The following is a 27198-nucleotide window of genomic DNA, read 5'->3' on the forward strand; positions in this document are numbered from 1 at the left end:
GTTTTAGAGGTACAGCTTTCTGTTTCATTTTTTAGACTTTTTTTTTTGCAGGCCTGCCCCTTTTAAGAGTGAGATGACAGCTGCTTTTGTTTACACAGCTCTTTTTTTTTAAACCGAGAGTCATTTTTGTTACCATAGCTTGTTTGATTTTTTAAAAACTGAGAGTGTTTTATTTTGCAGAAGGCTATAGCTTGCAGTACCAGCAGCTGCCACAACCAACCTTTTACTTTGTGCTGGACCTCAAGTGGCAATGTTGAGCTTTTCCCGTTCATTTTGGCTTAGGCCCTGCCCACAAAGCAAAAAAAGGTAACTGGCAGATTAGTTGAAATCTCTGAACTCCTGGCAAATTGCCTGCTGTACTCAGAGAGTTTCAACACCTCTTGGAGTCCTGTCTGCAGTCCTAGCTCACTGCACTGTTGTGCCAACTGCTCTCTGCCTGAATCTTTAGCCACTCCAGGTAGGCTATGAGCTGTTCTTTGTTCTCCCTTGGTGTGTTCTTCAGAAAAAGATCAAACGTTGCCACACAGTAACATTTGGTGGTCCTCAGAAAAAAATATCCCAAATGTTGCCACCATTAATTATTACTTGTTCCTTTGGTATGTGAGCTATTGTAAGAGTCACAGGACTCCAAGTAATATCCAAAGAATATGTGGGTTTTTATTATAACTTTTTTAGCCAGGCCAGCATTTATTGCCCATCCGTAATTGCCCTTGAGAAGGTGGTGGTGAGCTGCCTTCTTAAACCGCTGCAGTCCATGTGGCGTAGGTATACCCACAGTGCTGTTAGGAAGGGAGTTCCAGGATTTTGATGCAGCGACAGTGAAGGAATGCCGATATAGTTCCAAGTCAGGATGGTGTGTGACTTGGAGGGGAACTTGCAGGTGGTGGTGTTCCCATGTATGTGCTGCTCTTGTCCTTCTAGTTGGTAGAGGTCGCGGGTTTGGAAGGTGCTGTCTAAGGAGCCTTGGAGCATTGCTGCAGTGCATCTTGTAGATGGTGCACACTGCTGCCACTGTGCGTCGGTGGTGGAGAGAGTGAATGTTTGTAGATGGGGTGCCAATCAAGCGGGCTGCTTTGTCCTGGATGGTGTCGAGCTTCTTGAGTGTTGTTGGAGCTGCACCCATCCAGGCAAGTGGAGAGTATTCCATCACACTCCTGACCTGAGCCTTGTAGATGGTGGACAGGCTTTGGGGTGTCAGGAGGTGAGTTACACGTCTCAGGATTCCTAGTCTCTGACCTGCTCTTGTAGCCACGGTATTTATATGGCTACTCCAGTTCAGTTTCTGGTCAATGGTAGCCCCTAGGATGTTGATAGTGGGAGATTCAGCGATGGTAATGCCGTTGAATGTCAAGGGGAGATAGTTAGATTCTCTGTTGTTGGAGATGGTCATTGCCTGGCACTTGTGTGGCACGAATGTTACTTGTCACTTATCAGCCCAAGCCTGGATATTAACTGGAACATATATATATATAGCTACTACATGAGCACACCAGCACACATCTTACTCTGTCAGGCTAAACACACAATTCCCTGGTCATGTGTGATGCAACATCACTACCTCTGTTGATCATCACTTACAACCTCTTAAGGTAGTCCTCCCTTAAAGTGGTCCCACAACACAGTGGTAGCCATTATTGGGATGCATATTGCTGAGGACATGGCCAGTGGAGGGGCTAAAACCATCAAAAATGATTGTATCCTCATACCTAATCCTTCTCACATCCCAGCTCCCCCTTGTCCCACACACTCTGCTGATTTACAAGCTGCAGATGGTGTAAGCATGCACCTCTTACTTCACCCCCACCACCTCCCTGCACAACAACCCTACCCTTGTGCCTTTCTCTTTTCAGATACTCAAGAACTGCAACGTGCCCAGACAGTGGAGGAACAACAAGAAAGTAGTGATGAGGAAAACACACTGTCACTCACTTGCAAATACCAGCTCACATACTGACATTGCATGTATTTTAGACAACAGCATAGAGGAAGGATCTATACATGGAGTGACACTGGGCACGGGTGGCCTGCAGTCAAAGCAAGGGAAAAGGGTAACACAGGTGCTAGCTCACCAGTTGGCCAGGCTACAGAGAAATGCTGATAGAAATGGACATCTAAATGCTTGGTGCACTGGGAAGCCTGCCAGAAAGCCTGTGTTTAATGTCAAGGAGCATGGAGGAGTCCACCACCAACTTGGCACAGGGCTTTCTTTAAAACGCTTTCAGGGGATGTGGCCAGCATTTGTTGCCCATCCCTAATTGCCCTTGACAACTGAATAGCTTGCTAGGCCATTTCAGAGGGCAGTCAAGAGTCAATCACATTGCTGTGGCGTCTGGAGTCACATGTAGGCCAGACCAGGTAAGGATGCTTCCTTCTCAGTTGGATTTTTATAATAATCAATGATAGTTTCATGACACCATTAGTGATTCTGGATTTTTAATGATTATTTGAATTTAAATTCCCCCAGTTACCATGGTGAAATTTGAACCATTGTCCCCAGGGCATTAGCTTGGGCCTCTTGATTACTAGTTCTGTGACATTACCACTACGTCACCATCTCCCCTTACAGCTCATCGTTACCAGCATGGAAATGGTGGCCAACTCAATAAGAATTGTGGATCCAATCATGATGCAGCATCTGATGGTCAATAGCTCAGTTTCCTTGCAGTACAAGCAGCTTTCAGCAGGAGTCTCAGTGTTGCAGTGGAAGCTCAAACTGAAGTCATGCAAGGTCAGCTTGCTGCCATTCAAGCTCAGACTGCTGCCATTATGACTGGATTAGTGTGTAAAGTCTGCAGCCAGGTCATCTAGGCCCAGAACTGGTTGAGGTTGTCCTCCAAGGCCATCTGCAGTCTCCCCTACTAAAAGTCAGCAGCCTTCCACCAGCCATGCTGCAAACGCTGGAGTAGCATATGGAAGACGGGCACTAAGGGAATGCACAAGGGTGATCAGCTGACTTTTGTATATGGAATTATTTTATTTATAAATTTGGTTTGGAATGTTTATTTTGTGATGGCTTTTATTTTTTGCTTTGTGACAAAGCAGATCTTTGATGGTCAGTAACAGAGGCAAGGTAAGGTATGGGACCCATTGATGAATGGGGAATTGGGGTTGCAGTTACTGGTATCACACTTGGATAAGCTCTTCAGAGACAGCCTGGCCAGAAAGGGCTGTCTAGATTGCCTCCTCTCTTCCTCTTGCTCCTTAGCTGCTTGCCATATAGCTGGTGGCTAAGGCTGTTGGCTCATGATGACGTTGCGTGGCATACAGCAGACCACCACGAATCTTGAAAATTGCTTTGCCTAATACTGCAGGGCTCCTCCAGAAAGGTCCAGGCAGTGGAAGTGTGATTTCACTGCACCAATGATCTGTTCTATCACATTTCATGTGGCAGCATTGTCATCATTGTTTTCATGCTGCGAACATGTGCGAGGGTTGCACACCAGCATCATCAGCCATGTGGTCAGTGGATAGCTCGTTTCCCATTAGCCCCTTACTTTGTTGTGGTAGTTCAAATGTAGCTGGTACAGCAAACTACTTCAGAATGAAGGTGTCATGACTACTGCCAGGATACCGGGCATTGACCTGCATCAGTCATGGCCAACGATTACACACCAGTTGTCCGTTGAAGTAGTGGAATCCCTTTTGGTTCCAGTATAGAGCAGAATTGATGTGCAGCACCTGTAAACCGCTGTGCATGCCGTCAATGACACTCTGCACCACACGGAAACCTGCAATCCTAGCAAAGCCACATGTTTGCTGCACCTGCTTCTCTCTGGCAAGAGAATGAAATGCAGTTAGCTTTCAATGAATAGCATGTCAGTGTCCTCCCTTATGCAGCAGTGGATGGCAAACTGAGATTTTACAAATATCTTCAGCTCCAATCTGGAAGGAACATAAATGGATGCAGGAATAGGACATTTGCCCCCTCGAGCCTGCTCTGCCATTCAATAAGATCATGACTGATATAAGAGCATAAGAAATAGGAGCATAAGAAATAGTTCTTGGCCTGGTCTGAGGTTGCAGCTGTGGCTGCAGCAGATGGCAGATTTGAATGAGGATGTCCTTACTGAAGTGTAAACATCTTACACTGTTCCTCACTGAGAATTGCTTCTTGAACACCCTGGGTGTAAATGGCCTCCTGCTGAGAACCCTACTCCCCCTCTTTCTCTTTCTTCCAGCAGCCTATCCTGTGCTGTATGGCATTCTTCATTCTCCAAACTATGCTGTATTTCAAGAGGAATGCCTTGTAGTGCACCCATGTCAGGGAGCAACAGTTTTGCTCAGAAGCCTTGAAGTCAGCAAAAGCTCCTTAAGCACCTGCCATACCACGCCCACTAGACTTTTGCAATTTAAAACAACTATACAAAGCACCAAACACTTGTGGAATCAAAGTAACAGCCAGAAGAAATCAATCAGCAACTAACCTGTAACCAGTTACTGATCCCTTTAAATAGCACTGATGGGGGCTCCTTCCTGCTGTTGAACATGTATTCAGCTGTGCAAGGCTAAGAGAAGGCGTTAGCTGCAGCATTGAGCTCCAAAATTGCATTGCTGTTGTAACATGCTGATTAATGTCATTATCTGCCTGCTCTTCATATTTTCAATGGCCCTTCACGGTGCACGTGCTAATGCCCTCACCAATGTTACATCCATCAGAACTTGCCTCAATGTGGCGTGAGCATAAGCAGAAACTGTGAAAAATTGTAACCTGCTGACCACAGCGCATTCTCTCTCTCCAGCTGAGCCGAGGTGGGAACATGCAGGGGTGTTGTAGGCTAATTGTTCACATGACTCTGGTCCAACTAATCTGGACAGTTGGGAAGTATTTGATTTGACTAGGGATAAGCTTCATAAATTGCAATAATTAATAGCTTGTAGTGAGAGTCATTTTGTAAGTGAAGACAATTAACTCATAAAAATATGCCATAGCTGGTGGGCAAGGTAAGATCTTAGTTTAAGGACATAGCCATTGGGTCACTATTAAATGATTACTTGTACAGAACTAACTCAGGGATGCATGATTGGCCTGTTTCCCTTTTCAGTCAATGTCACCAAAAATACTATTGCTCCTTTTGCTCATAACACAACTTTCTATTGTGGTTACCCCTATACGTAAAAGAATCATAGATTTACAGCACAGAAGGAGGGCATTTGGCTGATCATGTCTGTACCGACTCTTTATGAGAGCAATTCAAAACTAATCCCACCCACCATGCTCTCCCATAGACTTATATTTTTCTCTGCGGCTAATATTTATCTAATTTTCCCATAAAAGATACAATGGTCCCTGCCCTAACTATTCCCTGTGGCAACACATTCCACATTCGAACAACATTCTGCATAGAGAAATTGCTCTTCACCCTTGCTGATTTAAAATTGATTACATCACATCACAAACTCAACAATCAGAGGAAACAGTCTTCCCCTATTCACTCATAGCTTTAAAAACTATTAAATCTTCTTTTAGACTTTACTGTTCCAGTGGAAACGATGAAAAGTCAACCATGTGTTACAAGAGGAAATATAGCAGCAGATAGATGGCTGGTGGACAGTAAAGAGTTATGGTGATAAGTTATTGCTCAGACTAGGAGAAACTTGGAAGTGGTCAGTGCTTGCTCCACTTTCGTTCTTGGTGTGCGTGGATGATTTGGACTTGGATAGAGGACGTAATAGCTCAAAAGTAGCAGGAGTCAAGTTCTCTGCTCGTGGTCATAGTTTACCCACCTCGGCCATTATCCTGATGAATCTAGGCACTTTGTGGCTTTAATACTTTTTCTATAATGGGAAACCCAAAGCTGTTCACAGTACTCTAACCATGCCAATACTTTATATAGATTCATCACCCTTGTACTTTGTGTCTTGATTGTAAAACTGCTCTATTTTATGAATTCATCTACCTGTATTTACTTTGAGAATTATGTATTTGAACCTATGTTTTTGTCCATTCAGTGTATGCTGCAATTTATTGCTTTTCTCCCAAAATGCATTAATCTTTGGCCTCCTTATCTCGAGAGACAATGGGTAAGCGCCTGGAGGTGGTCAGTGGTGTGTGGAGCAGCGCCTGGAGTGGCAAGAAAGGCCAATTCTAGAGTGAAAGGCTCTTCCACAGGTGCTGCAGAAAAATTTGTTTGTCGGGGCTGTTACACAGTTGGCTCTCCCCTTGCGCCTCTGTCTTTTTTCCTAACAACTGCTAAGTCTCTTCAACTCGCCACACTTTAGCCCCGCCTTTATGGCTGCCCGCCAGCTCTGGTGAACGCTGGCAACTGACTCCCACAACTTGTGATCAATGTCACAGGATTTCATGTCGCGTTTAAAGCGGAGACATGGACGACCGGTGGGTCTGATACCAGTGGCGAGCTCGCTGTACAATGTGTCTTTGGGGATCCTGCCATCTTCCATGCGGCTCACATGGCCAAGCCATCTTAAGCGCCCTTGACTCAGTAGTGTGTATAAGCTGGGGATGTTGGCCGCATCGAGGACTTCTGTGTTGGAGATACGGTCCTGCCACCTGATGCCAAGTATTCTCCGGAGGCAGTGAAGATGGAATGAATTGAGACGTCGCTCTTGGCTGACATACGTTGTCCAGGTCTCGCTGCCATAGAGCAAGGCACTCAGGACACAGGCTTGATACACTCGGACTTTTGTGTTCCGTGTCAGTGCGCCATTTTCCCACAATCTCTTGGCCAGTCTGGACATAGCAGTGGAAGACTTTCCCATGCGCTTGTTGATTTCTGCATCTAGATACAGGTTACTGGTGATAGTTGAGCCTAGGTAGGTGTACTCTTGAACCACTTCCAGAGCGTGGTTGCCAATATTGATGGATGGAGCATTTCTGATGTCCTGCCCCATGATGTTCGTTTTCTTGAGGTTGATGGTTAGGCTAAATTCATTGCAGGCAGCCGCAAACCTGTCGATGAGACTCTGCAGGCACTCTTCAGTGTGAGATGTTAAAGCAGCATCGTCAGCAAAGAGGAGTTCCCTGATGAGGACTTTCCATACTTTGGACTTCGCTCTTAGATGGGCAAGGTTGAACAACCTGCCCCCTGGTCTTGTGTGGAGGAAAATTCCTTCTTCAGAGGACTTGAACGCATGTGAAAGCAGCAGGGAGAAGAAAATCCCAAAAAGTGTGGGTGCGAGAACACAGCCCTGTTTCACGCCACTCAGGATAGGAAAGGGGTCCAATGAGGAGCCCCCATGTTGAATTGTGCCTTTCATATTGTCATGGAATGAGGTGATGATACTTAGTAGCTTTGGTGGGCATCCAATCTTTTCTAGTAGTCTGAAGAGACCACATCTGCTGACAAGGTCAAAGGCTTTGGTGAGATCAATGAAAGCAATGTAGAGGGGCATCTGTGGTTTGCGGCATTTCTCCTGTATCTGACGAAGGGAGAACAGCATCTCAATGGTCGATCTCTCTGCGCGAAAGCCACACTGTGCCTCAGGGTAGACGCGCTCGGCCAGCTTCTGGAGCCTGTTTAGAGCGACTCGAGCAAAGACTTTGCCCACTATGCTGAGCAGGGAGATTCCACGGTAGTTGTTGCAGTCACCGCGGTCACCTTTGTTTTCATAGAGGGTGATGATATTGGCATCGCGCATGTCCTGAGGTACTGCTCCCTCGTCCCAGCACAGGCATAGCAGTTCATGTAGTGCTGAGAGTATAACAGACTTGGCACTCTTGATTATTTCAGGGGTAATGCTGTCCTTCCCAGGGGCTTTTCCGCTGGCTAGAGAATCAATGGCATCACTGAGTTCCGATTTTGTTGGCTGTATGTCCAGCTCATCCATGACTGGTAGAGGCTGGGCTGCATTGAGGGCAGTCTCAGTGGCAGCATTCTCCCTGGCGTACAGTTCTCGGTAGTGCTCAACCCAGCGGTCCATTTGTTTGCGTTGGTCAGTGATTATGTCCCCTAATTTAGATTTGAGGGGGGCGATCTTCTTGATGGTTGGCCCAAGAGCTCTCTTAATGCATTACCTCACATTTATCCACATTAAACAGTATCTGCCACCTGTTTGCTCTTTCAATCCTCTGTTTGCCAAACAACCAATTTTTGTGTCATCAGGGAATTTCAGTATAAAAAATATTTCATCGAAATCCTTAGAGGTGGCAGAGCCAATTGAAAAGGCAATTAAGATAACATATGGAATACTTGGCTTTGTAAATAGGGGCATTGAATACAAAAACAAGCAAGTCAAGCTAAACCTTTACAAATCTTTGGTTAGGACTCAGGGGCATTGTGTGCAATTCTGGGCATCACACTTTAGGAAGGATGTCAAGGCCCTGGAGAGAGCTTACCAGGGTAATACCAGGGGTGAGGGAATTGAGTTATGTGGGAGAGACTGGAGAAGCTGGGATTGTTCTCCTTAGAGCAGAGAAGGTTAAGAGAAGATCGTTGTGCACATAGGCACCAATGATATAGGTAAAAACGGGATGAGGTCCTACAAGCAGAATTTAGGGAGTGAGGAGCCAAGTTAACAAGTAGGACCTCAAAGGTAGTAATCTCAGGATTGCTACCAGTGCCACGTGATAGTCAGAGTAGAAATGAAAGAATAGTCAGGATGAATGCGTGGCTTGAGAGATGGTGCAGGAGGGAGGGGTTCAGATTTTTGGGACATTGGGACCGGTTCTGGGGGAGGTGGGACTATTACAAATTGGATGGTCTACACCTGGGCCGGACTGGAACCAATGGCCTTGGGGGTGCTTTTGCTAACGCTGTTGGGGAGGGTTTAAACTAATGTGGCAGGGGGATGGGAACCAAATGAGGTCGTCAGTGGACAGTAAGGAGGTAGTAACTAAAGCCTGTAAGGAACTAGATAATGAAGTCAGCGTGACTAAGGAAAAGAGTAGTCAGGGAGCAGATGATGAACGCAAAGGGACTGGTGGTCTGAGGTGCATTTGTTTTAATGCAAGAAGTGTAGTAGGTAAGGCAGATGAACTTAGGGCCTGGATTAGTAGTTGGGAGTATGATGTTATTGCTATTACTGAGACTTGGTTGACGGAAGGGCATGATTGGCAACTAAATATCCCAGGATATCGATGCTTCCGGCGGGATAGAGAGGGAGGTAAAAGGGGTGGAGGAGTTGCAGTACTGGTCAAAGAGGATATCACAGCTGTGCTGAAGGAGGGCACGATGGAGGACTCGAGCAGTGAGGCAATATGGGCAGAACTCAGAAATAGGAAGGGTGCGGTAACAATGTTGGGGCTGTACTACAGGCCTCCCAACAGTGAGAGTGAGATAGAGGTACAAATATGTAAACAGATTATGGAAAGATGTAGGAGCAACAGGGTGGTGGTGATAGGAGATTTTAATTTTCCCAACATTGACTGGGATTCACTTAGTGTTAGAGGTCTAGATGGAGCAGAATTTGTAAGGAGCATCCAGGAGGGTTTTCTAGAGCAGTATGTAAATAGTCCAACTCGGGAAGGGGCCATACTGGACCTGGTGTTGGGGAATGAGCCCGGCCAGGTGGTTGAAGTTTCAGTAGGGGACTACTTTGGGAATAGTGATCACAATTCCGTAAGTTTTAGAATACTCATGGACAAAGACGAGAGTGGTCCCAAAGGAAGAGTGCTAAATTGGGGGAAGGCCAACTATACCAAAATTCGGCAGGAGCTGGGGAATGTAGATTGGGAGCAGCTGTTTGAAGGTAAATCCACATTTGATATGTGGGAGGCTTTTAAAGAGAGGTTGATTAGCGTGCAGGAGAGACATGTTCCTGTGAAAATGAGGGATAGAAATGGCAAGATGAGGGAACCGTGGATGACAGGTGAAATTGTGAGACTAGCTAAGAGGAAAAAGGAAGCATACATAAGGTCTAGGAGGCTGAAGAAAGACGAAGCTTTGAAAGAATATCGGGAATGTAGGACCAATCTGAAACGAGGAATTAAGAGAGCGAAAAGGGGTCATGAAATATCTTTAGCAAACAGGGTTAAGGAAAATCTCAAAGCCTTTTATTCATATATAAGGAGCAAGAGGGTAACTAGAGAAAGGATTGGCCCACTCAAGGACAAAGGAGGAAAGTTATGCGTGGAGTCAGAGAAAATGGGTGAGATTCTAAACGAGTACTTTGCATCGGTATTCACCGAGGAGAGGGACATGACGGATGCTGAGGTTAGGGACAGATGTTTGATTACTCTAGGTCAAGTCGGCATAAGGAGGGAGGAAGTGTTGGGTATTCTAAAAGGCATTAAGGTGGACAAGTCCCCAGGTCCGGATGGGATCTATCCCAGGTTACTGAGGGAAGCGAGAGAGGAAATAGCTGGGGCCTTAACAGATATCTTTGCAGCATCCTTAAACACGGGTGAGGTCCCGGAGGACTGGAGAATTGCTAATGTTGTCCCCTTGTTTAAGAAGGGTAGCAGGGATAATCCAGGTAATTATAGACCAGTGAGCCTGACGTCAGTGGTAGGGAAGCTGCTGGAGAAGATACTGAGGGATAGGATCTATTCCCATTTGGAAGAAAATGGGCTTATCAGTGATAGGCAACATGGTTTTGTGCAGGGAAGGTCATGTCTTACCAACTTAATAGAATTCTTTGAGGAAGTGACAAAGTTGATTGATGAGGGAAGGGCTGTAGATGTCATATACATGGACTTCAGTAAGGCGTTTGATAAGGTTCCCCATGGTCGACTGATGGAGAAAGTGAAGGCGCATGGGGTCCAGGGTGTACTAGCTAGATGGATAAAGAACTGGCTGGGCAACAGGAGACAGAGAGTAGCAGTGGAAGGGAGTTTCTCAAAATGGAGACGTGTGACCAGTGGTGTTCCACAGGGATCCGTGCTGGGACCACTGTTGTTTGTGATATACAAAAATGATTTGGAGGAAAGTATAGGTGGTCTGATTAGCAAGTTTGCAGACGACACTAAGATTGGTGGAGTAGCAGATAGTGAAGGGGACTGTCAGAGAATACAGCAGAATATAAACAGATTGGAGAGTTGGGCAGAAAAATGGCAGATGGAGTTCAATCAGGGCAAATGCGAGGTGATGCATTTTGGAAGATCCAATTCAAGAGTGAATTATACAGTAAATGGAAAAGTCCTGGGGAAAATTGATGTAGAGAGACTTGGGTGTTCAGGTCCATTGTACCCTGAAGGTGGCAACGCAGGTCAATAGAGTGGTCAAGAAGGCATACGGCATGCTTTCCTTCATCGGACGGGGTATTGAGTACAAGGGTTGGCAGGTCATGTTACAGTTGTATAGAACTTTAGTTCGGCCACATTTGGAATACTGCGTGCAGTTCTGGTCGCCACATTACCAAAAGGATGTGGATGCTTTGGAGAGGGTGCAGAGGAGGTTCACCAGGATGTTGCCTGGTATGGAGGGTGCTAGCTATGAAGAGAGGTTGAGCAGATTAGGATTATTTTCATTAGAAAGACAGAGGTTGAGGGGGGACCTGATAGAGGTGTACAAAATCATGAGAGGTACAGACAGGGTGGATAGCAAGAAGCTTTTTCCCCAGAGTGGGGGATTCAATTACTAGGGGTCACGAGTTCAAAGTGCGAGGGGAAAAGTTTAGGGGGGATATGCGTGGAAAGTTCTTTACGCAGAGGGTGGTGGGTGCCTGGAACGCGTTGCCAGCGGAGGTGGTAGACGCGGGCACGATAGCATCTTTTAAGATGTATCTGGACAGATACATGAATGGGCAGGAAGCAAAGAGATACAGACCCTAAGAAAATAGGCGACATGTTTAGATAGAGGATCTGGATCGGCGCAGGCTTGGAGGGTCGAAGGGCCTGTTCCTGTGCTGTAATTTTCTTTGTTCTTTGTTCTTTAAGATCTGGTAGAGGTATTCAAAATAATGAGGGGTTTTGATGGAGCAAGCAGAAACTATTTTCTCTGGCAAATGGGTTCGTAACCAGAGGTCATAGATTTAAAATAATTGGAAAAAGAACTTGAGGAAAAATGAGATATTTCTTTACACAGAGGGTTGGTAAGATCTGGAATGCACTACCTGAAGGTTTAGTGGAATCTGAGTCCACAGTAACTTTCAAAGAGCAATTGGGCATGTACTTGAAGAGGACTAATTTGCAGAGTTATGGGGAACTGTCTGGGGAGTGGGACTATTTGTATTACTCTTCCAAAGAGGCAGTCCAACCAATACAAGCCCCCTTCTGTGCTCAGAGCAAATAATCCTCAAGTCCTACATGATTTTATAATTTTAACTGAAACATTTGACTTTCACTGTGGCATCTGTATTGTTGACTATCCAATGATACATATTGGCTTTTAACATGTCGATATTTTTGATTGACTCAATAAATGAACTATTATTTTGCAGATACAGCTACTTCTTCATGGGAATTACTATTTTCATGTTTTGTAAGTGATGCCACAAAATGATGAGATTAGCAAATAAAACAAGTCAGAAAGCTTGTTCTTAACTTCATATTCAGACGTGAGCAAGAGTACAAAATCTGAACGTCTTAAGCAAGGTTCAAGGTTAGAAAATATTGTTTTCTCCAAAGTTGTTAATGTTGTATCAGATAAGTCTCTTCTTAAAAGAGCGGGAAAAACACATATGAGGAAGATGATGGTTACAGAAGTGAAGGAAGACAAATAGGATCAAACACCATAAAATTATGTGGTATCTGTGTGCCTGAGTTCTTGGATAAATCATCTGAGATGAGATCAGCTAACTGAGCACATGCCAGGGATTGAATCTGGATGTATCTGTTCTGCACTCTCTCATTAATGTCCTTTAGGGAAGGAAATCTGCCATTCTTACCTGGTCTCACATACATGACTCCAGACCCATAGCAATGTGGTTGACTCTTAACTGCCCACTGAAATGGCCTGGCAAGCCACTCAGTATTCAAGGGCAATTAGGGATGGGCAACAAATGCTGGCTTCATCAGCGATGCCCACATCCCATGAAAGAATAAAAAAAGATTTGGCTGTGCATTTGACCATTAAATTACCTGGTGGGGTGCAACCCACAAGAATAGAAACTTGCATCTTCGTTAACAGGTTTTAGCAATGGTTATTCAAATACCTCAGTTGATATAAATTAGGGACAACCAAAGCAGTATAAAGTGTACATGATCCATTGAAAGGAATGGCCTTCTCTTTCTTAAATATATCTGTACTGGCCTGGAATTTGTGGTTGTAATGACAGCAAAACTCTTAGCGTTCGCCGTTACTACTGTGTAAAACTGACTGGAATTTCTGGCATTCGCACGTGCCGCTAAACCTGGAAATCCGGAAGTTGCTGTCAGTGATTCCCTTCTCAGGATAGCTGTTGCATGTTTTGCAGATGCAATCAGTGATTTGGAAACTTTAACTTCTTAAACACTATTCTCGCTGTAAAAACCACTGAAAAAGTCAAGTATTCTTGAAGGAAGTGTAACTGAGTTTTTAACACCATACCATATCATACCAATTAAAAACTAATTTTCGAAATCTGGAGTGTCATTCCCTCCATTTCATGATATAAGTTCCATAGATTTTCTAAATAACAAAAAATTATTTTTTAAAAGCTCATTTATGATATTTCAGCTTCTACCTCAGTATGTCACAATCTTTATTTCGTTCACTGTAAAATGATTAAAAAGTGAATAATAATCAGTGCTTTTTACTTCGTAGTTTGCTGTGAGAATTCTTCAATCTGATTGGTTGCTCAGCCTTCTTGATGTCTTCACTGTTCCCGGATGCCAGAGATCTCGCCTATAGATGGCACCAGAATGAAACTGATGTCATAATCGGGGAAATTGACTCCACAGACATGCTAAATCATTGTGGGCAGCTTTCTTCAGGGTCAGCGGTGAGCGTCACCCCTTCACAGCTGACTGCCAAGTTCAGGCCAACAAAAATCCATCAATTTGCATGCACTTTATGTCCACGATATAACACTGCCCATTGTCATGTTCTTTCACACACTGCTGCCAATTTTTTCCCCATTATAAATTTCTAAGTCCACATTTATAATATAAACTGTCTGTGCAAAAATGTTGCACTGTAATTACACCTTCCCAACAGTATGGGACTGTTGTGACACAGTATTATATCTCCTAGGTATACTCAGCGTATACTCCAGAGAAACTCCTATGCTTCAACCAACTCTACTTGTCTCTTTCCCAAACTGACGTATTTTTTTGTTGACAATGAAATGCACACACTGCCATCACTAGCAGATTGGCTTCACTTCTTCAAATACAGCCAATATTGCATTAACTCCAATGCCATTTGGGGTAGGATCAGATTAACAAGACATTTAGCCTAAAAAGTTAAAGAAGCTGCGTCCACTTCTTTGGTAAAGTGATTTTTGAGGTGGCCCAATAAAAGATTTCAAGATTATGAAGGGGAGTGAGAGTCAATATGGCCAAAAGGGTCAATGTTGTGGAGTTCAACCAGCAAAGTATGTTTAAAAGGAGAAAACATTGAGTAAAAAAGTTGAAATAAATAGTATGACCGAGATTAAGTTACCAGGGAAGGCCACCGAAATGATTAGAATAAATATAATGGATCATTTTCTAACTTTGCACTCCCAACTGGGAGCCTCACCTGTCAGGATCTCACATTGGAAATGTAAATAACATCTAAAGTAATGGTCAGAGAATTGTGTGCAGCATGCATCTGAGCTTCTATGTATTTTGGCAGGCAAGATTCCCTGGTGTGAAGTCAGGTAGGTAATCTAACACCTTTACTGCTAATGAGGCAAATATGTGGGCTTCTGAAAGAAAGTAAGTGATTATAGTAAGAATGTAGTTGAGTAGGTTTTAAAACAAATTAAACTGGAAGAGGCTTGCTGGACTGAATTACCTCCTCCTGTTTCAAAAACAGAATAGTTAGAAATATTAGCTGGTTCAGAAACATTAAATGTAAGTAAATATTTAGTGGATATTCAGTTTTCAATACCCAAATAAATATCTACTCATTCTATGTGTATTTAAAAATCGTGGTAACATGCTTTTAATCACTTTCCTTACTTTAACTATTCCTTCCTCCATTACCATTCTTGCTACTTAAGTTTGATTATAACAGCACTTGTATTAAGACCAGTCCATCATTAAACTGTTCAACATTTTTATGTATATTAAGTACAATGTGCTTTGTAATTAGTAATAAAACAATTCATTTAGATGGTTTTCAATAAGAAATCTGGATAATAGTTTCTGCAAGACTCAAATTCTCTATTTCTTTTTTTTCTTCTTCCTCCTCCTTTCTATTGAATCATGACAGGATTGAGAAACCTCATCTTCACCCACGAGTGTCAGTGCCTTCTTAATCTTCTTTTGTTTCTTCTTATCCTTTACCCAGTTCTGCTCATTATGTTTCTCTGATGACTCATTTACTGCTGGGCATTGTTCAACCTGAACCTCCTCTGATTCAATTTCTCCTAAAGGACAAACCTTCTGATCAAGTGACACTGAATGTTTTGCTCTGCTTTTTTTAGACCTCTTTTTAGTCTGATAATTTTCCTTAACTGGACTGTCTTCTTTCTGACCATTCTTTACTTCTACATCTCTTTCACCGTGGGCTTGTTTCGTGGGCATGGACAATTGATCAAAGTTACAAATCCCTTCCACATCGTCTCTGCTGCATTTTTTCTTTTTGGATTTAATTTTTACTTCTTCGAATGAATTCAAGGCATCTCCTGGAAGTTCCTGAACAGCGCTGTCTTGATGGATCTCATGCACCAATTTATGTTTTCTGAGTCGTGCCATCCTACTGGCAAAGTACTCCTGCATTGTAAGAGAACTGGTCACAGTATTTATTTCAACTTCAGGCTCCGAGGTACCAGCAGCCTTTGGGTCATTAACAGACACTACACAGGCACCGTCCTGAAAAACACAAACACACACAATAAAACATACTTGTGCTGAAGACGAATGCTGCTTCAGTCTCTTCATATCCAAGCAGCAGTTCTGTGAAAAGATTACTGGAGACAAATAATAACTTCCACAAGATTTAATGCATTTACAGCAACTTCTTAGATATCATTAAAGATTCCACAACTGACATATAAAAATCCCTGGCTCTAATATTAGTCTGTTATTTATACTTGGGTATAATGGTAGACAAGTTCAGTTCTTAAATGTACAATATAAACAGAAAATTCTGGAAATACTTAGTAGGTTAGACAGCAGCTGTGGAGAAAGAAACACAGTTAACTTTTTAGGTTGGTGACCTTTTGTCAGAATTGGAAGACTTTGGAAGTTCACAGACCGGGGGGCAGGGGGGGGGGAGGGGGAGAGAAGAGAGAAGAAAGGAATAAAAGGGATGATGGTGGAAATTAAAAGAGGGTGGTAATAGGACAAGTAAAGAAACAAGAGATGGGTCTAGAGGAACTGTAAATGGCAACAGCGGAACCATTACCAGAACCTACTGCCTGAAAAATGGCAGCAATGATTACGATCTGAAATTGTTGAACTCATGTTGAGTCCAGAAGGTTGTAATGTGCCTTATGAAAAATAAGATGCTGTTCCTCAAGCTTCTGTTGAGCTTCAATGAACAGTGTAGGAGGCTGAAGACAAAGACATTAAAGCGTGAAAGGAATGGAAAATTAAAATGGCAAGTGACTGGAATTCAGGGTTACACCTTCGGGCTGATCAGAGGTATTCTGCAAAGCGATCGCCCAATCTGCTTTTAATCTCCCCAAACTTACAGGGTGACAGTGAGGAACAACATTTTTCTTTCACCATGAGACTCAAAATGAAGCTGATGTGAAGAAAACTGATTCATTCTGGTAGTTGTAACAGCCCAAGTAAAATGAGCACGGGCATATTCACCCCAGTAGCTTGTGGCCATGATCGTACAGCACTAAACACTGGATAGTGAGTGTAGGAAAATGAAAAATTCATTATAGTACAGTTAAGGATGTCCCACAGAAGTCAAAATTAATGCATTAATATAGTTTTAATCTGAACTTCCTTCAATGCTTTCACAAACACACTGGTATGCAGGGCCCTTCTGGTTACTGATGTATTGGGCCAGATTCTGCTCTCTCTGCTGAATGAATGGCACCAGCCATTCATTACACTTGCCCACAGTCTTCAATGCGATTTTGCACCAGAACTTACCATAAATTAGAAGCCAAAACAGGGGATTTGGGACCTGTGTGAACAGGGCAATCAACACCATGGGCTGAATTTTACCAGCCCCTCGATGTCATGGGTCATGGAGGGGGGGGGGCCCATAAAATTCTGCGGGGAGAGGCCCGCCTTGACCCCCAACGTCAAGAAGGGCCCCCACATATTACCGGCGGCGGGGGACCTCGGTGTGGGCCCCCCGCTGCCGCCATGCGGCGGGGCCTTCATTTAAATATTTAAATGAACATAAAGAATATGCAAATGACCTTACTTGCTGGCGGTGGCCGTCCAACACCGATTTTACGGCTGCCAATTGCAACTTGCGCACCATCGGAACACCGTACAGAGCTCTGAGGCGAGAAACTGGTGGAGAGGGGAGCGGAGTAAAATTTTCAGGACGGGAGGAGAGGGAAAATGGTTTTTATTAGCTTTGGGGATGGTGGGAAGGGGCTGAAGGGTAAAAATGAAGAGGTTGGGGGAGAACTTTGGGGTTGGGAATAAAGATCATGTTGTGCATATTGTCCTGAAAACAAACATTGGGGGGGGGGGTGGTAAAGGGCCACCATCATTTATTGCAATTTGTACACTAAATGCACCAAAATATTACTTCAAAAATTACAATTAATTCTGAAGAGCTTGCAGCCCTTTAAAAAGGACGCCGGTGCCTGTGCGGTGGCACCCGGACTCCATTGCCAGGGACGTAGCAACAGCCCCCTTTACGTCATCGGGGGCGGCCGCTCCACCCCCTCCATTTAAATGAGCCCCCGCGCACAATATCGCGGGGGCTCTGCGGCAGCACTTCTGTGTCGGAAGGCCGCTGCTTTAACAGCGCGCTGCCACCGAGTGCTGATAAAATTCAGCCCCATGTTTTCCTTAACTAACAATTCTTCAATCGGATTGATGAACTGCGCTAAGACTAAACCAGGAAGTGCAAGTTAGAAGATTGAATTCAATGTTAAATCATGTACAGAAAAATAAAAAAATGTTATTTAATATCTTTTAAATCTCCAACAATGATAAAAACTGGAACTGACAAACACTGACATTTTCTGGTGCGTTTAATGTGCATATACAAACATCATAATTACGGCAAATTTATGCTGTTCCATGTGTTTCAAAGCTGAGACTCTCGACAAGATACAGTTATAGTGCAGCTTCTGGCGGTGCAGGGCAACTCAGACAGCAACTTCTTGATGTCTGCGTGTCACGTACATCGCAGATGTGATGATACAACATCCATGGAGTAACTCTGAAGAGTTATGTAAAAACGGACTTTGTCTTTAAAAAAATGAACCTTTATTTTAAAAAGTGAACAATGGTCCAAAATGGTCACTGAAGAAAAGGGGATTGGCCTTTTGTGGATCCAAACAGTCTGACAAAGGACAAATCTTCAAAGCCAAAACCCATCTCATACCTATCCTAAAAATATTCCAGAATTGAATGTCTTCTTCTAAAACAAAGGAGGTGTGAAGTACCCATGTTCTGGGCCATTGTGTGATCACCATGCGAAAGAAAGGCAGAGTGTCTCCGAACAGGAAGTAAGAGGTGACAGTTTTACTTTTAAAAAACAGACAGCCCAAGAGGGGGAAAGACAGAGAGAGACAGACAGACAGACTGACCCAGAAGGTGAAGCTATTTGTAACAGCTGGTGTTCCAGCAAGCCAGAAAGCACCTGCCCTGATGAAAGAATCCAACATTTACATAATACAGCAGAGGGAACTGGAAGTGACCCACCATCTTCAATCGAGAGAGAAATCTACAATCATCTCAGGTTTGCAACCATCTAGAACTTGAGTTTCAAAAGAACTCAATAGGCTTCTTGTAATCCCTCTTCCCCCACAAAAACCCACCTACCTCTTTCCCTTCTTTATCTGTTTCTTTGTATGTGCGAGCGAATGCTTGAGTGAATGAGGTTGCAACAATTGCAGGTTAAGGCATATTGATCAATAAACAACTGACTGTTTTTAAAACCTACCAAGAAAACCTGTTGCTGTTTATTTGAAAAGCAAAACTCTAAGGGGCTAAACTCTTAAAACAAATACACTTGCTGTGGTCAGGTGGGGAGTTGAACAGTGGGAGTCACCCACGTCACACCACACGGGCGTAACATGCTTTTAACTGCGCATGTGCGGTTGTGGGAAGTTGTCATCCAATTTACTTTTTAATAACGGTTAGTGCCGATGGCATCATTGTTGCCTCTGCAGCAAAATCCAGACCATTATTTTTGATGGTTTCTTCCCCTAGTTAATTAACAACAATTATTGAGTTTCACCTAGTTCATAGATAAAGAATCACACAGGTGTGCAATGTTACAATTCAAAATTATTTTATTCATTCATCTGGCAAGGCCAGCATTTACTGCCCATCCCTAATTTCCCTTGGGAAGGTGGTGGTGAGCCGCCTTCTTGAAACGTTGCAGTTCCATAGTGAAGGAACGCAGAGATATTTTCAAGTCAGGATAGTATGTGACTTGTTGGGGAACTTGCAGATGGTGGTGTTCCCATGCATCTGCTGTCCTTGTTCTTCGGGGTGGTAGAGGTCACGGGTTTGGAAGGTGTTGTCGAAGGAGCCTTGCCGATTTGCCGCAATGCATCTTGTAGAAGGTATACACGGTTACCACTGTGCACCAGTGGTGGAGGGAATGAATGTTTAAGGTTGTGGATAGGGTATCAATCAAGCGGGCCGCTTTGTCCTGGATGACGATGAGCTTATTGAGTGTTGTTGGAGCTGCGCTCATCCAGGCAAATGGAAAGTATTCCCTCACACTCCTGAATTGTGCCTTGTAGATGGTGGACACGCTTTGGGGAGTCAGGAGGTAAGTTACTTGCTGAAGAATTCCCAGCTTCTGACCTGTTCTAGCAGCCACAATATTTATATGGCTTGTCCAATTAAGTTTTTGGTCAATGAATTTCATTTAGCATGGTGGTAATGCCACACGACATGATGGACCATAGGCTCAGTGTGAAGTCGAGACTTCCGTCTCCACAATGACTGTGCGGGGGTTACTCGTTCCAATATTATCATGGACACATGCATCTCCAACAGGCAGATTGGTGAGGACAATGCATAGGAGGTTTTTCCCTCTTGTTGGTTCTCTCAACACCTGCTGCAGGCCAAGTCTGCCAAATATGTCCCTCAGGACTCGGCCAACTTGGTCAGTAGTGGGGTGCTACCGAGCCACTCCTTGTGATAGACGTTGAAGTCCACCACCCAGAGTACATTCTGTGCCCGTGCTACCCTCAGTGCTTCTTCCAAGTGGTGTTCAACATGGAGAAACACTAATTCATTAACTGAGGGAGGGCGGTAGGTGGTAATCAGCCAGAGGTTTCCTTGCCCATGTTTGACCTGATGCCATGGGGCTTCATAGGGTCCAGCGTCAATGTTGTAGACTCCCAGGGCGACTCCCTGCTGACTGTATACTGCTGTGCCACCACCTCTGGGGGTGGGGGAGGGAGGGCTCCTGTCCTGCTCGTGGGAGAGGACATACCTAGAGATGGCAATGGAGGAGTCTGGGACATTGGCTCTAAGGTATGATTCGATGAGTGTGATTATATCGGGCTGTTGCTTGACTAATCTGTGTGACAAGTCTCCCAAATTTGGCTTCCTGACTCCCCAAAGTCTGCCCTCCATCTACAAGGCACAAGTCCCCAGATACTAATGACAGAGACTTTGCAGAGTTGACTGGGCAGGGTAATGCTAAAAATGCTATAATGTAGTGCAGTGGTTACTTCAGGTTTAAGAAACTGTACCTTTAAGAGATCAGGCCACTGATGACATTAACAGATGTATATATGACACCATTTTGAGAGACTGACTCAGCACTTGGCTTTACAGAGAACAGATACACACAAGCGAGGAAAAGGCCTGTACCTGAAATCATGCAATGTAAATAAGACAGTAAATAGTGTTTGTGTTTAATCCGAATATAAAGCCTGCGGTTGTCATTTAAAGACTTAAGAACACAACACAAGACTACAAATGCAAACATAAATATTGATTTATGCTGTACAGAAAGCAATTGGTTGAAACCACAAACTTTTGGGATAGTGAAAGGGTTAAGGCGAAGAAAAATAAGAAGAAACAAATCACGTTTTGTGTCTCCAAACTATATGAACTTTATTTACCTTGTGTAGATGCACCGGTAAGTAATGCCACCTAGCACTGGTTTCCGAAGATGGGTATCTCAGAAGGGCACAGTGCACTGCATGATGCACATGCTAATAATTCTATTTGCCCACATCAGGCTGAAAACAATAAATAAGTAAATAAATAAATAAATCTGATCAGAGATATTTGCTGTTGTTGGCCTACTGCATGGCTACCCTCAAAGAATAGGCCTCAGCAGCTTCAAAAGCTTTGGTCTATCTTAACATGACAGAGATAACTGGGCTAAACAAGATTTGGGATAAGATTAATTAAAGAAAGGTTAAATTATGATCTAAAATTTTGTTTTTAATTGCCACCATTCATCTATAATTCTCTGCTGTAATATGTATTCATACCTAGAAAAGGTAAAAGGCAGTATCAAGCATAAAAATTGGAGTGTGAAGTATAAATTAGTCATGAATGCATGGTGGCACATATCAGGAACATCAGAAAATATCATTACTGGTGAAACTATGAAAGTCTGAACCATTTTACTGAAACAAATTGGCCTAGGCATTAAGGGAGACCACAAGTTTCTGAGAGGGCGGGAGCAAAACCTGGAGCAGATGTAACTGAAGACCATTCTAAACACACAGAGTCCTGCAGATTTACAAATTATTCCTGTAAAGTCAGAATCAAGGAGTCATGACTGTAAGAAACTTGTACTTCTGCTTTGACCATAATTAAATGCAAGGCAATCAACCTGGATGGCACTCCAGATCTGCTACCTGGCTTCGTAGGAACGCATCTGGAAAACCATCACAAAATACACTTTCATCTCTGGGATGAAAAACTTCTACAATGTGCAGTTGTGATGAATCGCCAGGCACCTCCAACATAGAGTGTGACTGCCTGAAGCCGAACAAACACAGAAAATCTACAGAAATTCTAAGGAACATGCAGAATAAATTCAGAGGATAAGCAAAATGACCAAAACGAATGTCAATAGGAAAATTTGAGGTAGTAACAAATCAAAACAGGAACATATGTACTAATGGCTCAATCTTTAAAACTATCAAATCAACATTAGAATAATGGTGCAACCCAAGAATTGGTTTATATATGGCAGATTATTGACATAGCAGTCTAGATTTTGCAGGAATAGTAACAGTGTGTACAAGATGATGAGAGGCATAGATAGAGTGGATAGCCAACGACTTTTTCCCAGGGCGGAAAGGGCCATCACCAGGGGGCATAATTTTAAGGTGATTGGAGGAAGGTTTAGGGGAGATGTCAGAGGTAGGTTCTTTACACAGAGTGGTGGGTGCGTGGAATGCACTGCCAGCGGTGGTAGTAGAAGCAGATACATTAGGGACATTTAAGCGACTCTTGGATAGGTACATGGATGATAGTAGAATGAAGGGTATGTAGGTAGTTTGATCTTAGAGTAGGTTAAAGGGTCGGCACAACATTCTGGGCCGAAGGGCCTGTACTGTTCTATGTTCTAAAATGTCCGCATTGTCGTCATTACTCCCCTGAACTGATAGGGACTTCTGAAGTCCATGTGAGATGTTGCCATCAGGGATTCTCAGATTCCCCACAGGGTGTGCTGTTCAGATTGCAATCCATTAGAAATCACTAAACTGATGAAAGCTTTCTCTTTGACGCTATCAGTCCTATAACAACTTAAGAACATATGAAATAAGAATAGCAGTAGACCATATGGCCCCTCAAGCCTGCTCCACTATTCAATACGATCATGGTTGATCTTCTGCCTTAACTCCACTTTCCCGCCCGTTCCCCATATCCCTCAATTCTCTGAGACCAACAATCTATCTCTCAGCATTGAATATACCCAATGATGGAGCATCCACAACCCTCTGGGGTAGAGAATTCCAAAGATTCACAACCGCCTGTGTGAAGAAATTTCTCCTTATCTCAGTCCTAAATGATCGACCCCTTATCCTGAGACTGTGCCCCTGTGTTCTCCAGCCAGGGGAAACAACCTCTCAGTGTCTACCCTGTCAAGCCCCTTCAGAATCTTGTATGTTTCAATGAGATTACCTCTGATTCCTCTAAACTCCAGAGTGAATAGACTCAATTTACTCAGCCTCTCGTCATAGGACAAGTCTCTCATCCCAGGAATCAAACTATTAACTTTTGCTGTACCACCTCTAAAGCGAGCATATCCTTCCTTAGATAGAGACCAAAACTACGCACGGTACTCCAGGTATCGTCTCACCAAAGCCCTGTACAATTGCAGCAAAAGTTCCTTATTCTTGGCCTTTATTGCAAGGAGATTGGAGTACAACATGCTATTTGCCTTCGTAATTGCTTGCTGTACGAGCATGCTAACTTTATGTTCCTTGTACATATACACCCAAGTCTCTCTAAACATCAACATTTGAAAGTTTCACCCCTTTTAAAAAAAATTCTGCTTTTCCAATCTTATTAACAAAATGAATAACCTCACACTTCCCCAAATTATACTCCAGCTGCCATCTTGTTGCCCACTCACTTAACTTGTCTACATCTCTTTGCAGCCTCTTTTCGTCCTCCGCACGGCTTACATTCCCACCTAGCTTTGTATCGTCAGCAAAGTTGGATACATTACTCTCAATCTCTTTGTCTAAATCATTAACATAGATTGTAAATAGCTGAGGTCCCAGCACTGATCCTTGAGGCACTCCACTAGTTAAAGCCAGCCAACTTGAAAATGCCCCATTTATTCCTACTCTCTGCTCCCTGTCTGATAACCAATCCTCCATCCATGCTAATGTATTACCTCCTACTCCATGTGCTCTTATCTTGCTTATTAACCTTTTGTGTTCCACCTTATCAAATGCCATTCGGAAATCCAAATAGACTACCATCTACTGGCTTTCCTTTATCTACCCTTCTAGTTACATCTTTAAAAATCTCTACTAAAAAAAATTCTAATAAATTTGTCAAACATTATTTCCCTTTTGTAAAACCGTGTTGATTTTGTCTGATCATGCTATGATTTTCTAAGTGCATTGTTAAGACTTTTTAATAGATTCCAGCATTTTTCCAATGACTGATGTCAGGCTAACTGGCCCTTAGGACCCTGTTTTCCCTCTCCCTCCTTCCTTAAATAACAGTATTACATTTACTGATTGCCAATCCATGTTCTAGAATGTAGGGAATTTTGGAAAATCATAACAAGTGTACCCACTATCTCTGCAGCTACCTCTTTTAGAACCCTTGAATGTGGGCCATCAAGTCCTGGGGATTTGTCAGCTTTTAGTCCCTTATGTTTCTCGAATACCTTTTTTCTGCTGATATTAATTACTTTAAGCTCCTCACTCATAATAGGCCCTTGATCTTCCTATATTTCTGGTATGGGGGGTAATTTGTGTCTTCTATTGTGAAGACTGACACAAAATATTTGTCCAACATCTCTACCATTTCCTCACTCTCCCTGATAATTTTTCCTGCCTCTGCCTCTAAGGGACCAGCATTTTCTTTAGCTACTCTCTACCTTTTTATATACTTGTTGCTCTTACAATCGCTGTTTATATTCCTGGCTATTTTACCACTATTCTATAGTTTCCCTTTTTATACTGGTTTCAGAAGCTCTCCCAATTCTGAGGCTTATTACTATTTTTCATATTATAACTACAGATGGATCTTTCTTGCTGAGTTTTTGTTTTTTAATGGAATATATTTTTGTTGAAATGTTTCCTACTTTTAGTCTATTCCCACTCAACCATAGCCAGCTCTCCCCTCACAGCTATGAAATCAGGAGGAAAACTTTCCGCTGGTTGGAATCATACCTAGCACAAAGGAAGATGGTTGTGGTTGTTAGAGGTCAATCATTTCAGTCCCAGGACATCACTGCAGGAGTTCCTCAGGGTAGTGCCCTAGACTCAACCATCTTCAGCTGCTTCATCAATGACCTTCCCTCCATCATAAGGTCAGAAATAGAGATGTTCGCTGATGACTCTACAATATTTAACACCATTCACGACTCCTCAGATACTGAAGCAGCCCATGTCGATATGCAGCAGGACCTAGACAACATCCAGGCTTGGGCTAATAAGTGGTAAGTAACATTTGCGCCACACAAGTGGGAGGCAATGACCATCTCATACAAGAGAGAATCTAACCATCTCCCCTTGATGTTCAATGGCATTACCATCGCTGAATCTCCCACTATCAACATCCTGGGGGTTACCATTGACCAGAAACTGAACTGGAACAACCACATAAATGCTGTGACTACAAAAGCAGGTCAGAGGCTGGCAATTCTGAGATGAGTAACTCACCTCCTGTCTCCCCAATGCCTGTCCACAGGGCACAAGTCAGGGGTGTGATAGAACTGGTCAGTTATTTTCTGTGACCTTGTCCTATCAACACCTTGCCTTTTGTTATCTCTTGCCGCACCCCAGCTTTTGTCAGTTCTGATGAAGGGTCACTGACCTGAAACGTTAACTCTGCTTCTCTCTCCACAGATACTGCTGGACCGGCTGAGTATTTCCGGCATTTTTTGTTTTTGTTTGTGTGATAGAACACTATCCACTTGCCTGGATGGGTGCAGCTCCAACAACACTCAAGAAGCTTGACACTATCCAGGACAAAGCAGCCCCCTTGATTGGCACCCCATCCACCACCTTCAACATTCACCCCTCCATCGCCCATGCACAGTGGCAGCAGTGTGTACCATTTACAGGAAGCACTGCAGCAACTCACCAAGGCTCCTTCAACAGCACCTTCCAAACCCACGACCTCTACCACCTAGAAGGAAAAGGGCAGCAAATGCATGGGAACACCACCACCTGCAAGTTCTCATCCAAGCCATACACCATCCTGACTTGGAACTATATTGCCATTCCTTCACCGTTGCTGGATCAAAATCCTGGAACTCTTTTCCTAACAGCACTGTTGCTGTGCCTACACCCCAAGGATGGCAGCAGTTCAAGAAGGCACCACCTTCTCAAGGGCAATTAGGGATGGGCAATAAATGTTGTTATAGCCAGCGACACCCACATTCCCTGAATAAATTTAAAAACATTGACTTTTTTATGTTTAGCATTCTTGTTTTGGGCTTGAGTATGTTGCTCTTAAACTTAATATGGAATTCAATTGTATTATCACTTTTTCCCCCAGAAGATCTTTTACTATGAGATTACTAATTAACCCTGCCTCATTACACAATACTAGAACTGAAATAACCTTATCCCTAGTTGGTTCTGCAACATATTGGTCTAGAAAACAGTCACAAAAGCATTCTACAAACTCATCTTCCAGACCAACTTTGCCAATTTGATTTGCTCAGTCTATATGAAGGTTAAAGTTCCCCATGATTATCACATTGCCTTTGTTACAAGCTCCAATTATTTCTTGCTTAACACTTTGTCCAATGATATCACTACTGTGGGAGCCTATAAACTATTCCCACCAGCGTTCTCTGACTCTTGTATTCTTAATCTCCACTCATATTGATTCCATTTCCTGATCTTCTGAGCCAGGATCCTTTCTGACTACTGCCCTGGTCATCCTTTACTATCAGGGTGGCTACTCCCCCTTTTCCATTCTGCCTTTTCAATTTTCAAAATGTTGTATACCTAGAATATTTCCTAACCTTGGTCACCATTTAAATGTACGTCTGTAATGGCGGTTGGATCAAACCCATTTATCTCTATTTGTGCCGCTAGTTTGTCTGTCTTATTATGTATATTTTGTGCCAATAATGAGCCTTTAATTTTATATATTTTTTAACCACTATTCTTTGCATGGACCTTATTTGCTGATAAACTATTACTGTTAAACCCTTTGTCCCTTCCTGTTGCCCTCTGTTTGTCTTCATCTAAATCGTTGACCTTTTCTCTTTAGATTTTTAAATCTCCCTTCACCTGACCGCACCTCCCCCCTCCAAACCTTATTAGTTTAAGGCTCTAACCACAGCCCTAGCTACATGATTCACCAAGACGCTGATCCCAGTTTAAATGGAGCCCATCCCAAAGGAACAGCTTCCTCTTTCCCCAGTACTCCATGAATTGGAAGGCCTTCTTCCCACACCACTCTATGAGCCATGAATTTTCCAATCTGTTTGACCCTATACT

The 27198-nt window shown here is 43.3% G+C and overlaps 1 protein-coding gene and 1 long non-coding RNA gene across 2 annotated transcripts in view; one reads left to right on the plus strand and one right to left on the minus strand.

Annotated features, from left to right (window-relative positions):
- The window catches only part of LOC137358193 (uncharacterized), an 81467-nt gene extending 66460 nt beyond the window's left edge, over positions 1–15007 (plus strand). Inside the window, exon 4 of the long non-coding RNA XR_010971197.1 lies at positions 13581–15007. This is a non-coding gene — a long non-coding RNA (uncharacterized lncRNA). The remainder of the gene's footprint in view (positions 1–13580) is intronic.
- Positions 13537–27198, minus strand: part of pinx1 (PIN2 (TERF1) interacting telomerase inhibitor 1) — a 116076-nt gene continuing 102414 nt past the window's right edge. Inside the window, exon 7 of the mRNA XM_068024107.1 lies at positions 13537–15778. Within this exon, the coding sequence (XP_067880208.1) occupies positions 15128–15778 (651 nt within the window). The 3' untranslated portion in view covers positions 13537–15127. The remainder of the gene's footprint in view (positions 15779–27198) is intronic.

Source organism: Heterodontus francisci, chromosome 3 (genome assembly GCF_036365525.1).
Source record: "Heterodontus francisci isolate sHetFra1 chromosome 3, sHetFra1.hap1, whole genome shotgun sequence".
Classification (NCBI taxonomy): Eukaryota; Metazoa; Chordata; class Chondrichthyes; order Heterodontiformes; family Heterodontidae; genus Heterodontus; species Heterodontus francisci.